Here is a 13,274-nt window from a genome sequence, read left to right as displayed (position 1 = left end):
ATGTGCAGGTCAGATGAATTGGCCATGCTAAATTGCCCATAGTGTTAGGTGCATTAGGCAGAGGGAAATAGGTCTAGCTGGGTTACTCTTCGGAGGGTCGGTGTGGACTTGTTAGGCCGAAGGGCTTTCTTCCATACTGTAGGGAATCTAATCTAATCTAAATCACTCACTCTCCTGCAAATGCTGTGTGATTTCAGATACTGCATCTAATTCTATCTTTTGAACACTATCCTGTCATTTAACCCTTATTGATTCTAAAACTTGTTTCTGCTATTATGCATTCAAAGGATCATCCTCCACAATTTCTACCACCTCCAACATGATGATTCCACCAAACAAATCTTTCCCTTTCCTCCCATCACCATTCCAAAGGGATAGAGATAGAGTAGACATTTGCTGTTGATATCTCCTCTGAACCACTATTTTGTTTCTTTTTCCAACCATTACTTTGTTTCCTGTTCTGACATCTTTGCTACTAAAGCCTGTAACCTACCCTGGTTCTCCCTTTTGATTCATCTAACTCGCTGCTTTCCTTCAACAGTTCCAATGAAGCATCATATTAACTTGAAACATTAACTCTTTCTCTCCACAGCTGCTGCTATACCTTCTGAACTTTCAAGCACTTTCTGTTTTGATTTAACAGTTACACAGCCCTTTCAGAAGGATTTCAAAGTTGGGTTGGGGATCTCCTAAAATTCCTGACATACCCAAAAGTCCAGTGCAAGCACAGACAGTGGCAGAAGGCAGAGTGCAGAGACAACCAACAGACAGAAGCTGAAAGGATCGGAATTGGTAGCACAAGAAGGAACCTATGTAACAAGGTCAGTCAGGAGCAAATAGAAAGCGATGCTGGCTCCATGAACTGAAGTGTTGTACAGGAAAGCTATAGAAGCTGTTGGTAGCATTGTGCTGCTGTGTTTGGGACTGCGGAAAGTCCAAGAATTGTACTTGCTCTATGTAGCTGAGTGTTGTGACTCAAGGTGGTCTTGTGAGTATCACAATTCTCAATGATGGCAAAGTCCAAGACATCAGTGCAAAACATAAGGATGCAGCATTTGTAACAATTTTTGGCCATAAGTGGAAAGTGAATGATCCACTTTGGTCTCCTACAGAGGACCACAGCATCAAAGATGCCGGTCTTCAGCTAACGTGACTCACTCCATATAATCTCAAGGAATGGCTGAAGGTACTGGTTTTAGAAAGTCTACAGGCCCTGACAACATTCTGATAATAGCACTGAAGACTTATACTCTAGACTTGCCGCGTCCATAGCCAACCTGTTCCAACAGGTATCACCTAAATGACATGTCTGAAATTGCTCAACTTTGTCCTATGCTCAAAAATCAAATCCAATCAGTTATCACCAGTCTACTCTCGATCAACATGGAAGTGGTCATCAACAGCGCTATAAGGCAGCACTATTTTAGCAATTACTTGCTCACTAACACTCCAAAAACACAACTATTACAATTAAGAAGGTTTAGAGCAGCGGATACAAGTGAACACCACCACCCTCAAAATTCACCCCAAAGCACTCGCTATCCTGACTTGGAATTATATCACTGTATCTTCAGTGGCATTGAGTCAAAATTCAGAACTCTCTTCCTAACAGCACAGTGGTGCAACTACACAAATACAGCTTACCATCTCGTTCTCGGGACAGCTAAGGATGGATAAGAAATATTGGCATAGCCAGCAAAATCCACATCTCATTAATTAAAAAGACAGTGCAGTAAAATAATTTTGCTTAGTGCAGCTGTTGAGATTGGGACTTCGGGAAGCCTAAAATCTCTTGTTGGTAGCAGCCTGCCTAAGATGTTGGGACCTCTGTTAAAATGCTGAGGGCAGCCTGGCTATTGCAGGGGGAAACAGTCTAGATAGTAGATCACCTCCGTTAGAAAAGAAGACCAAACGATCTGACAGATATCTCGAATGATGTGTCTTTGGGTGATAACTGAATTTGTGGAGCTTGGATAAAAAAAGATCTGTTGTCAGCTGGGGATCAGGCTAGATCTTTAAAGGAGAGAAGGTGAAACTCTTCAAGAAGAGGATGGAATTTAAATAATCTTTATGACTCACAGTAATGACTTAAGTTTGGGTGGTAAATTTCCTGAGAAATTTAGTTGTGTCTGCCATTTAATGTGTAGTTTATGGTATGTTCAACCAAAATTTGCCCGTTAATTCATATTTACTTCATTAATTCTGGATGTTAGAGCATAATGTAGAAAATATTTACTGTTTGTTTTATTGTTGCTTACATATTAACATCTACTCGGTTTGTTTGAAATCATGGAATATTGTGCCTTTAATTCTCTTAATAAATAAGTGGATTTCAAATTCAATATACCTGAAGTTACTTATTCCTAACCAGCTCATAACAAGGTATCATTGTCAGATACACAACAGTTTGCAGCAAGAATAATAGCAGTTGTACACCATGGGAAAATGTATATGCATGCTCAATAAGGGAGACAGTTTAAAGGAAATGGGAGAGGCAAGCTTTTTTACACAGGGAGTGGTCCTGGAAGGCACTGTCAGAGGTGGTGGGAGAAGCTGATATAATAGCAACGTTTAAGAAGCATCTTGAACAGGCAGGGAATAGAGAGAGATATTTAAAGGCAAATAGTTTTTAATTTAGAAAGCCATCATGTATCAGTGCAGGCTTCAGGACCGAAGGGCCATGGAGTAATCTTTGTTTTTTTATATAGGTGGTGCTCTTGGCTCTCAAATAAATTGGCCAACTCATTTTTTTGACCTCAATGCCACAGCTGAGTTTGTTGAATCAGATCTTCCCTGCGTGGCAGTCTCTTTGTCTAGCGTGGCGGTTTTTCAGCCTGGCGTAGCATCAGCATGAACTTTCAAGGTGATTCCAGAGTGGTCTCCCAGTGTCGAGAGCCTTGTGGTGAAGCCTGGGATGGTCTGGAGTCAAGGCCCAGCATGGTCTGGAGGCTAGGTGTCAATTTAGATTGGGTTGGAAGGACTGTTGATCTGAACTTTTTATTTCTCTATTTTCTAATTTATTCCTATGATCTGTAATGCTGGACTTTATATTTCTTTATTTTTCTAATTTATGTTTTCCTAGGAACTTGAGCTGAAGAATCTTTACCTAGATACCTGGTATCTAAGACGGTGCTGTAATGGTGAATTGTATACTCTTTTCAGTGCATGTGACAATAAAGCTAATTCAAAATGCCATGCGATGGTAAGCCATTTACCTAAGAACAAGGTATCTATCCTTGCACTGTCTGAAGTACAACTGGCTCTTATTGCTCATGAAGTGGCATTAACCCCACTGACAGATAAAATAATCATCTACTTCATTTTCAAACACTTTCAAATCAAGGTGTATGGAATAGCAGAAAATAAGGGCAAAGAAAAGGTTAAATACAAAACAAAACATGTGCTGTGATATATATGTAGAATATGTGAGCTTGCCATTTTGTGATACAGTAGGCAAATGTGATAGTAAAATAGCAAATGTGATATAAATTAGCTATATGGCTAACCATTCAAAGTTTTCATTGGCAGTAAACAGGTTAAGTCTCAATGCAGAAAAAGGCTGTATTGAATATGTAGTTAAAATGCCATTTTGAAATTCTACAGTGTGTAATCTTTACTTAATGGATTTAAAGCCCATTCTCTCAGGGCTGATCACAGAGTGTGCACAGTGGAGAGGAATAGACAGCCTTTTCCTCTCCCTTGCCACCTTATTCTGAAGTTTGTGTTCAGGATTCAATTACATAGTTATTGATACCTCACAACGATATTTAAAATGCAGACGTGAAGCCTGATTTCCCTTGGGCCTGCTCCTCTTTATTTCAATGCCAACGTCCCTAAGTGAATTCCTGAGGCGTCCATATTAATGGGTCTTCAGTCTGGATTCATTCATTAAACACTCTGCAAGGTTTATGATGCTATGATTATTAGCCAACAAGCCCTTGAATCTCAATTTACTTATGCAAATGTAAGTTTTTCCTTGAATTGCCTGAAAAAAATATGCTCCAGGCTCATCCAGATAGCTCTCAAACTAGACAACTAGAAGATTTTAATTCTTTTTGTTCCCCATCCATCTCACCCCTAGAAATGAGCAGCTAATCTTTTTCTTATTAACTATAATTTTCTTTCCAACTTAGGCTGTATGTAATATTTTATTTGCTACTTTTAACTTTCTTCAGGACTTCAGTTAATTTTATACACCAGAATTCAAAATAGTGCAGATTATATAATTGAATCCTATATGAAAAGAATACTTACATTGCCAGCAGAATAGTGCTTTTAGCACAGAGAGAATGCATAAGAGTGAATACTGAATGGTAATTGAGGGCTGAGATAGCTTACACAGTAGATACCTCAAGTTTAGTTACAGACAATCATCATGACTGCCTACAACACAGTGCACAGCAAAAGGCCATTCAGGACATTGTCTTGTAATGCTGACATATTCACAATGATGTTAATACTTTATAGTTTGCTACAAGCTTCTAAGATAGAAATGTGAGACTCAAAGTTCACTCTCAGTATGTTTCTTTACAAAATTATATGATATGAATGTTAAGACAATAGTTTAAAGTTTTGAGTTTGTAATTGCTCCAAAGTAACTGATGAGTGAATATGATAATCACAGAGGATTCAAACAAACTCTGCAGATATAATGCTAATCATTGTTGATCACTAAGAAATAATAGCACCAGAAATGAAAATGAAATTTCAAAGCTCATGCACAAAGTTATAGATATGATGAGGCTGTCATGTCACAATGAAACTGGTAGTTAATAGAATAGTACTTCAAGTAAACTAGAACGCGATGGCAGCATTTGTGGGTACAGAAATAAAGTTAACATTTCAGGTCTGCAGCTGAAAATGTGTTGCTGGAAAAGCGCAGCAGGTCAGGCAGCATCCAAGGAACAGGAGAATCGACGTTTCGGGCATAAGCCCTTCTTCAGGAATCTGCAGCCTTTCATAAGAACTGGGAACTGTAAGAAAAATAATAATAAGGTTTGAGTAAATCAAAGTCTGAGAGTGGAGAGAAAAATAAAAGGATAGGTCTGTGATTAGGTGTAGGGCAGGATAGATTGAATGAAAATAATGGTGCAGGGCCAAAGTGATTGCTAATCTGACAAGTAAAGAAACAAAAGATGCCTCTAGAAGAGGTGCAAATGGCAGGATCCAGTAGAGATGCCATCCAAAAGCAAAATCAAGGGACTAAAAGAGAAGTGAGAGAAACAATGAAGTGATAAACCATACTGCCAAAATGGCACCCAAACATGCCTTGTTGTGGCCCATGTCATCAGCTGGCCGAAACAGGCTGCAGGAAGCAACTGGGCATGAGCCTGCATTGCTTTTATCATGGAACACCTCATCTTCCGCCTCGGACCACTTCAACCCCAGCGCATCAATGTGGACTTCACCAGTTTCTTCATTTCCCCTCCCCCCACCTTACTCCAGTTCCAACCTGCCAGCTCAGCACCATCCTTATGACCTGTCCTACCTGCCAATCTTCCTTCCTACCTATTCAGTCCACCCTCCTCTCTGACCTATCACCTTCATCCCTATCTCCATCCACCTATTGCACTCTTAGCTACCTTCTCCCCAACCCCACCCTACTCCCACTGATCTCTCCACCCCAGAGACTCCCAGCCTCATTCCTGATGAAGGGCTTTTGCCTGAAATGTCAGTTTTCCTGCTCTTCAGATGCTGCCTGACCTGCTGTGCTTTTTTAGCAGCACTAATCTTGACTCTGATCTCCAGCATCTGCAGTCCTCACTTTCGCCTTGCTTTTCTCACCATCTTGAGACTGGAAGTCTGGAGGCAGAAGTGGAGGTTAAGCTGACAAAGCAGAGTGGAGTACGTCTCCTTTTGCCATTGCTCCTTTGCCATGCTCACCATGTCTGCTGGCACTCTCCAGCCACCCCACTGATCAAGAGGTGTCATTCCTGATACCAGAAGGTTGTGCTATAGGCCCAGCAATGCTGCTACATCTTTTCCCTTCCACCTGGTGGCTGTCCCTCTCTATCAAAGGAGAATGGTTCCTCCTCCTTGTTCAGGTGCCAAATTGGCCACTGAAGCAATTGTAGAGAGGGCTAATGATGTCAGCTGGCTACTTCAATGTGTTCCTGCAGCTGTACACTGGTTGCTAAACTATGCACGATAAATGTGCCAGAGAAAAAGCTGACCAGCAAAGAGAAACAAAATGAGATGGAGGCAAGGGTAATGACCTGAAGTTACTCTCCCAGGAGAGTCCAGAAGGCAGTAAAGCGTCCAGTCAAAAGATGAGGTGTTGTTCTTCAAGCTTTCATGAACATCATCAGAACAGTACTGCAGATCAAGGACAGAAATGCCAGAATGGAGGTGAGAAATTACATTAACAGGCAACTGGAAGCTCAGGTTCATGCTTCCAAACTCAACAGAGATGCTCTGTAAAACATTTACCCAAAGTAGACTGGGTCTCCCCATAGTAAAAGAGAATAAACTGTGAACAATGAATACAGTATACCAAATTTAAAGAAAGACCAGTAAATTGCTGTTTGTCTTGAAATTTGGTGCCTAGAATCGTGAGGATGGGAGATGTTATAGTCCCTGTGCTTGTATGGAAAGGTGCAAACACCTGCTCCTTCACCTCTTTCTTTCTCTCTCTCTTTTCCTATCCTAGAATACCTTTACATAGAAGCATTTGATGAGGCATTACTTAACAGAAATGACAACAAAGTTAATGCATTTGAATAAAAAGTACAGTGACAGCACAGTTGTGAAGTTGGCCAAGTGATAAGAAACAGAGGACAGTGGTGAGTTGGTATTTTTCATACCACAGTAAGGTATACTGTGGGGTTCCCTCAAGAATCACTATTAGGATTTTCTATTCCAGATCTATGATTATGCAGGCTTGAGTGTGCAGTGCACAATTTCAAAATTTTCAGATTGCATAACACTTGGAAGTATTGTAAACTTTGAGGGAGATAGTGATGGACTTCAAAAGCATCACAGGTCAGGCGGGTCAGATGAAGAAGGGCTTATGCCTGAGATGTAGATTCTGCTGTTCCTTGAATGCAACTCTGATCTCCAGCATCTGCAGTCCTCACTTTCTCCTAGTTAATTTTAACCTTACTGCGAAGCCTCTTCCAAAGATGCCTACCTTGAAGAAGTTCTCCTCCTCCCTCTGCAAGGATCTCAGTGAGTCTCTCTCTCATTGCACCCCCCAGGTACCTCTCAGTCCCCCGCCCCACAAGCCCCATTCCTGATGAAGGGCTTATTCCTGAAACGTCGATTCTCCTGCTGCCTGACTTGCTGTGCTTTTCCAGCACATTCTCGACTCTGATCTCCAGCATCTACAGTCCTCACTTCCTTCAAGAGGACATTGACAGGGTGATGCAATGGACAAACCTGTGGCAGGTTCAATTTAATGCAGGAATTTATAAAGTGATACATTTTATAGTGGGCGGCATGGTGGCACAGTGGTTAGCACTGCTGCCTCACAGCGCCAGAGACCCGGGTTCAATTCCCGCCTCAGGCGACTGACTGTGTGTAGTTTGCACGTTCTCCCCGTGTCTACGTGGGTTTCCTCTGGGTGCTCCGGTTTCCTCCCACAGTCCAAAGATGTGCAGGTCAGGTGAATTGGCCATGCTAAATTGCCCGTAGTGTCAGGTAAGGGATAAATGTATGGGTGGGTTGCGCTTCGGCGGGGCGGTGTGGACTTGTTGGGCCGAAGGGCCTGTTTCCACACTGTAAGTAATCTAATATAATCTAATCTAATCTAATTTTATTTGAAGACATAAAGGGTGCAATTCTGAAAGAAGTGGGAACAAAGTCAACTGGGAGTAGGTGTGCAGACATCAAAGCAGTTGGTAGGCCAGGGCATGAAGACAATAATAAGGGAGATGGAAGCGTGAGCTGTCCAAAATGAGGGACAGAGTACACTGGAAATAGAAGTAGGCTATTCAGGCTTTTGAGCCCTCTCAATATGCCACATCGTGTATCTCAAAATCATTTTCACATACTATCCCCTTGATGTTGTCGGTATCAGAGACATGGCTGCAAGGGGATCAGGGCTGGGAACTAAATATCTAAGAATATGCATCCTATCAAAAGGAAAGGCAATGGGCAGAGGAGATAGGGTTACATTGTTAGTAAGAAATGAAATTAAAATCGATAGCAAGAAGACATAGAATATGTGGGGGCAGAATTGAGGAACCACAAAAGAAAAAAAGACCCTGATGGGAGTTGTGGACAGGCCTCCAGGCAGTAGTTAGGATTTGGAGCAGAAAATAAATTGCAAGATAGAAAAGGCAGGCAAGAACCATGGAGGATTTCAATATGCAGATCAACTGGGAAAATCAGGTTGGTATCGGATCCCAAGAAAATTAGACAAATGTGAGGTGTTACATTTTGGTAAAACAAATTAAGGTAGGACTTATATAATGGTAAGGTCCTAAGGTAGGTTACTGAACAAAGAGACTTTTGAATGCAGGTTCATGCTTCCTTGAACGTGGAGGAGTCACAGATGGACTGGGTAGTGAAGACGACTTTTGGTATGCTTGTCCTTATTGGTCAGTGCATTGAATATCGGAGTTGAGAGGTCATGTTGTAGCTGTACAAGACATTGGTTAGGCAATTTTGGAATACTGCATTCAGTTCTGGTTTCCCTGTTCTAGGAAAGATATTGTGAAACTTACAAGGGTTCAGAAAAGATTTACAAGGATGTTGCCAGAGTTGGAGGGTTTGAGCGAGAGGGAGAGGCTGATTGGGCTGGGGCTGTTTTCCCTGGAGCTTTGGAGGCTGAGGGGTGACAGAAGTTTACAAACTTTATAGAGGATTATAAAATCATGAGCGGTATGGATAGGGTGAACAGCCAAGGTGTTTTCTCCAGATAGGGGTGTCCGAAACTGGAGAGCATAGGTTTAAGGTGAGAGGCGAGTGATTTAAAAGGGACTTAAGGAGCAACTTTTTCACGTAAAGGATGGTGCGTATCTTGAATGAGCTGCCAGAGGAGGTGGTAGAGGCTGATACAATTGCATCATTTAGAAGGCATCTGGATGGGTGCATGAATAGGAAATATTTAGAAGGATATGGGCCAAATACTAGCAAATGGGACTAGGTTAATGTAGGATATCTGGGCCGCATGGATGAGTTGGACTGTGGGATCCATTTCCATGCTATACATCTCTGTTTCTGTGACTCTAAAAGAATTTGTGGAATGTCGATAGTTGGCATTTTGAAGTCGTCTGTGGTAGAGCCACTAAGGAAGATTTGGTGACAAGTAATAGGCAGACTTGATTAGGGAATTTAAGGTGAAGGACCTCTAAGAGGGCAGTGACCACAATATGATAGAATTCACTCTGCAGTTTGACAGGGAGAAGCTCGAATCTGATGTAATGGCATTAAAATTGAGTGAAGGTGACTTCAAAGACATGAGGGAGGAGCTGGCCAGATTTGATTGGAAGGGGAAGCAAATTGCAGGGAAGACAGTGCAACAGCAATGGCAGGAATTTCTGGGGGTAACTGGGGAAGCACAGCAGAGGTGAACTCAAGGTAGAAGAAACATACTAAGGGGAGAATGAAGTGATTATGGCTGACAAAAGTCAGGGACAGCACAAAAGCAAATGAAAAGCATACAATGTGGTGAAGATTAATGGGAAGTCAGAGGATTGGGAAGCCATTAAAAACAGCAGAGGATAACTAAAAAAAGTACCAGGAGGAGAAGATGAAATATGAAATGTAAGCTAGCTTGTAATATAAAAGAAAATTGCAAGGTAAGGAAGAGGCAAGACTGGACACTGAACACTAGACAATGAGGCTGGAGACATAGTAATGGGGAGCAAATAAATGGCTAAGGAACTAAATAGGTACTTTGCATCAGTATTCATGGTGGAAGGTACCAGTAGCATATCAGAACTTTGAGAGAATGAGAGGGCAGAGGTGAGTCTAGGGGACATCACTAAGAAAGCTGAAAATTCTGAAGGTAGATAAATCACACAAACCAGATGGAGTGCAGCTGATTGTGCTTCATCAAGAGGGGGATGTCATGTCTTACAAATCTGTCAGAATTCTTTGAGGACATAACAAACAAATCAGACAAAAAAAAGAGCTAGTAGATGTGATCTATTTGGATTTCCTAAAGGCAGCAGTCTGCAGCTCAGGACACTGCTAAATAAACTAAAAGTCCATGGTGTTAGGGGCAAGGAACTGGCATGGCGAGAGGATTGACTGACAGAAGGCAGTGAGTGGGGATAAAGGGTTTTTTTTGAGGATGGCAACTAGTGACTATTGGAGTTCCACAGGGGTCAGTATTGGGACCACATCTATTCACATTATATATTAGCAATCTGGATGCAGGAACGAGGGCATCGCTACTAAATTTCAGATGACACGTAGATAGGTGGTAGATAGGAGCGGGTAGTATTGAAAGGCAGGGAGCCTGCAGAAGGACATAGCTAGGGTAGGTGAGTGGGCAAAGAAGTGGCAGTGGAATACAATGTGGGCAAGTGTGAAGTTATGCACTTCGGTTGGAGGAATAGAGTAGACTAATTTCTAAACAGGGGGAAAGATTTCAGAAATCTGAAGCACTAAGAGACTTTGGAGTCCTAGTTCAGGATGCTCTGACTGTTAACATGTAGGTTCAATTGGTAGTTAGTAAGGCAAACGCAATGTCAGCATTCATTTCAAGTGGGCTAGAATACAAAAACAGAGATGTACTGCTGTATACTGACGTACGAGGTTCTGGTCATACTGTATTGGGAATATTGAGAGCAGTTCTGGGCCCCTTATCTAAGAAAGGATGTGCTGGCATTGGAGGGGGTCCAGAGGAGGTTACAAGAATGATCTCAGGATGAATGGCTTGTTATATGAAGAGCGGTTAAGAACTGTAATCGATGGAGTTTAGAAGGATGAGGGGAGGAACTGATTAAAACTTACAGAATTTGAGAAACCCCAGATAGCATGGATGTGGAAAAGATATTTTTACTAGTAAGAGAAACTAGGGCCCAAAGGCACAGTTTCAGAGTGAAGGGATGACCCTTTAGAATAGAGACAAGAAGGAATATCTTCAGCCAGAGGAAGGTGAATCTGTGGAACTCATTGCCATAGAAGGAGATTGAGTCTATAGGGCGACCGCCGTATCCACGAAGTCGGTTTCCACTGTTTCAGTTACCTGCAGCTTGAACATATTATATAGAATATTCCAGAAACAGGGGGCTGCCGTGGAGGTAAATTTCCCATTTAAATGAATGGGTTCGCTACTATCCGCGGTTTCGGTCTTCTGCGGTAGGTCTTAGAACGTATTCCCCATAGAGTTAGATAGGTTCTGGATTGGTAAGGGGATCAAAAGTAACATGGAGAAGGCAGGAGAATGGGGTTTAGAACATATTAGCCATAATCAAATGGTAGAGCAGACTCAATGGGTCAAATGGCCTAATTCTGTTCTGATATTTTTGTTTTCAGGTGCAGGTTCCCTAGACAGTTTCTTCACTTGTTCCATTACCATGCTCTTTGGCCTATCATGATAGGGTGGTCATTCAATGTCATCAATGTGAAATGTCAATGATGCTCATCTTGCCAGATGCTGCCTGATCTGTTGAATATTTCTGGCATTTTGTATTAAAGAAAACAAAGATTTTTTTGAAAAATTGTATTTTCGGGCAAAAACAAGATACATTACATATCTAGAAAAATCACGCAAAGTTTTATGATAAAGCAATACTGCTATACGCCTTACAATCAGGAACAAAATTAATGCAATTTCAGTTCCAAGAGCTTTGTCCATCTGGATTCAAAGTAAAACTCACTAATGGATAAGTGACCTTGGCTCATTCATATTTATGATTAATGGAAGATTGAGCTTTCTGTCTTTTAAATAAACTCAGTACAGTCATACAGAGTGTGACTGATGGACAGTACACATGTCACGTAGTGCTTCCCAAATTTAACACTACTGTACTGATTATTTTTGCATTCTTTGTATTACATAGAACATAGAAGAATACAGCGCAGTACAGGCCCTTCGGCCCCCGATGTTGCGCCGATCCAAGCCCACCTAACCTACACTAGCCCACTATCCTCCATATGCCTATCCAATGCCCTGCTACTGGCAGGGCATTCCATGAACTCACGACTCGCTGAGTAAAGAATCTACGCCTAACATCTGTCCTATACCTACCCCCCCTTAATTTAAAGCTATGCCCCCTTGTAATAGCTGACTCCATACGTGGAAAAAGATTCTCACTGTCGACCCTATCTAAACCCCTAATCATCTTATACACCTCTATCAAGTCACCCCAAACCTTCTTTTCTCCAATGAAAACAACCCCAAGTGCCTCAGCCTTTCCTCATACGATCTTTCTACCATACCAGGCAACATCCTGGTAAACCTCCTCTGCACCCGTTCCAGTGCCTCCACATCCTTCCTATAGTATGGCAACCAAAACTGCACACAATACTCCAGATGTGGCCGCACCAGAGTCTTATACAACTGCAACATGACCTCAGTACTCCGGAACTCAATTCCTCTACCAATAAAAGCCAGTACGCCATATGCCTTCTTCACCGCACTATTTACCTGGGTGGCAACTTTCAAAGATTTGTGTACATGGACACCAAGATCCCTCTGCTCATCCACACTACCAAGTATCCGACCGTTAGCCCAGTACCCCATCTTTTTATTACTCTTACCAAAGTGAATCACCTCACACTTAGCTACATTGAACTCCATTTGCCACCTTTCTGCCCAGTTCTGCAGCTTATCTATATCTAATTGTATGACTCTTTTTATGCATCGCTATTATAGCAACATAGGATTAGGAATACTGTATTCTTCCACTTTCCCCTAAGCTTATTTAACCATTCATTGCAATGTTACCTGATTTGTAGTTCCTTCCACCTGGCTTGGCTTAATATCCTTTAACATCTTTAATTAGCAAAAAAAAGTATTGTTCCCAGACTTCAAATTATTTACTGAGTGAGAATCTACTGCTTTAGGTTCCACACTTCTTCCTCACAAGTGAAAGAAGTTTTTCCTAACTTAACTCTTTAATCCCAGCTCTTATGCTAAGAGTTTATAACTTTGGCCGAATGTTTTTAACAGGAGTGTTAAAAAGAAGTTCAGCTGAAGATGTTGATGATGTGAGGATAAATTTCTTCTAGCACAAGTCACACTTTAGATATCATAACTGTCACTGAGGATGAACTCACGGCTGAGCCCAAACAAACATGCACTTCCCAGCATAGCTCATTGACACAGTGATCATTTTTAATCCTCCACCAACATGAGCTGAGCTCGAACACAATGG

General features: G+C 41.7%; 1 protein-coding gene across 5 annotated transcripts in view; it reads right to left on the bottom strand.

Moving 5' to 3' along the window:
* lin52 (lin-52 DREAM MuvB core complex component) overlaps positions 1 to 13,274 on the bottom strand; it is a 96,835-nt gene that overhangs the window by 34,493 nt on the left and 49,068 nt on the right. Inside the window, exon 6 of one of the 5 annotated variants that reach the window (XM_087989642.1) lies at positions 4,479 to 4,973. The exons of 3 other annotated variants lie outside the window; for them this stretch is intronic. In XM_087989642.1, the coding sequence (XP_087845768.1) occupies positions 4,843 to 4,973 (131 nt within the window). In that variant the 3' untranslated portion in view covers positions 4,479 to 4,842. Of the gene's footprint in view, positions 1 to 4,478; positions 4,974 to 13,274 lie in introns of those variants that run through there. One more of the 5 variants, XM_087989643.1, reaches the window with a different exon arrangement.

This window comes from Chiloscyllium plagiosum, unplaced genomic scaffold, assembly GCF_037043375.1.
Source record: "Chiloscyllium plagiosum isolate Xiang-an unplaced genomic scaffold, Cpla_swu_hap1 HiC_scaffold_8, whole genome shotgun sequence".
Classification (NCBI taxonomy): Eukaryota; Metazoa; Chordata; class Chondrichthyes; order Orectolobiformes; family Hemiscylliidae; genus Chiloscyllium; species Chiloscyllium plagiosum.
Note: the sequence above shows the minus strand (reverse complement) of the source record. Positions and strands in the feature narration are given on the sequence as shown.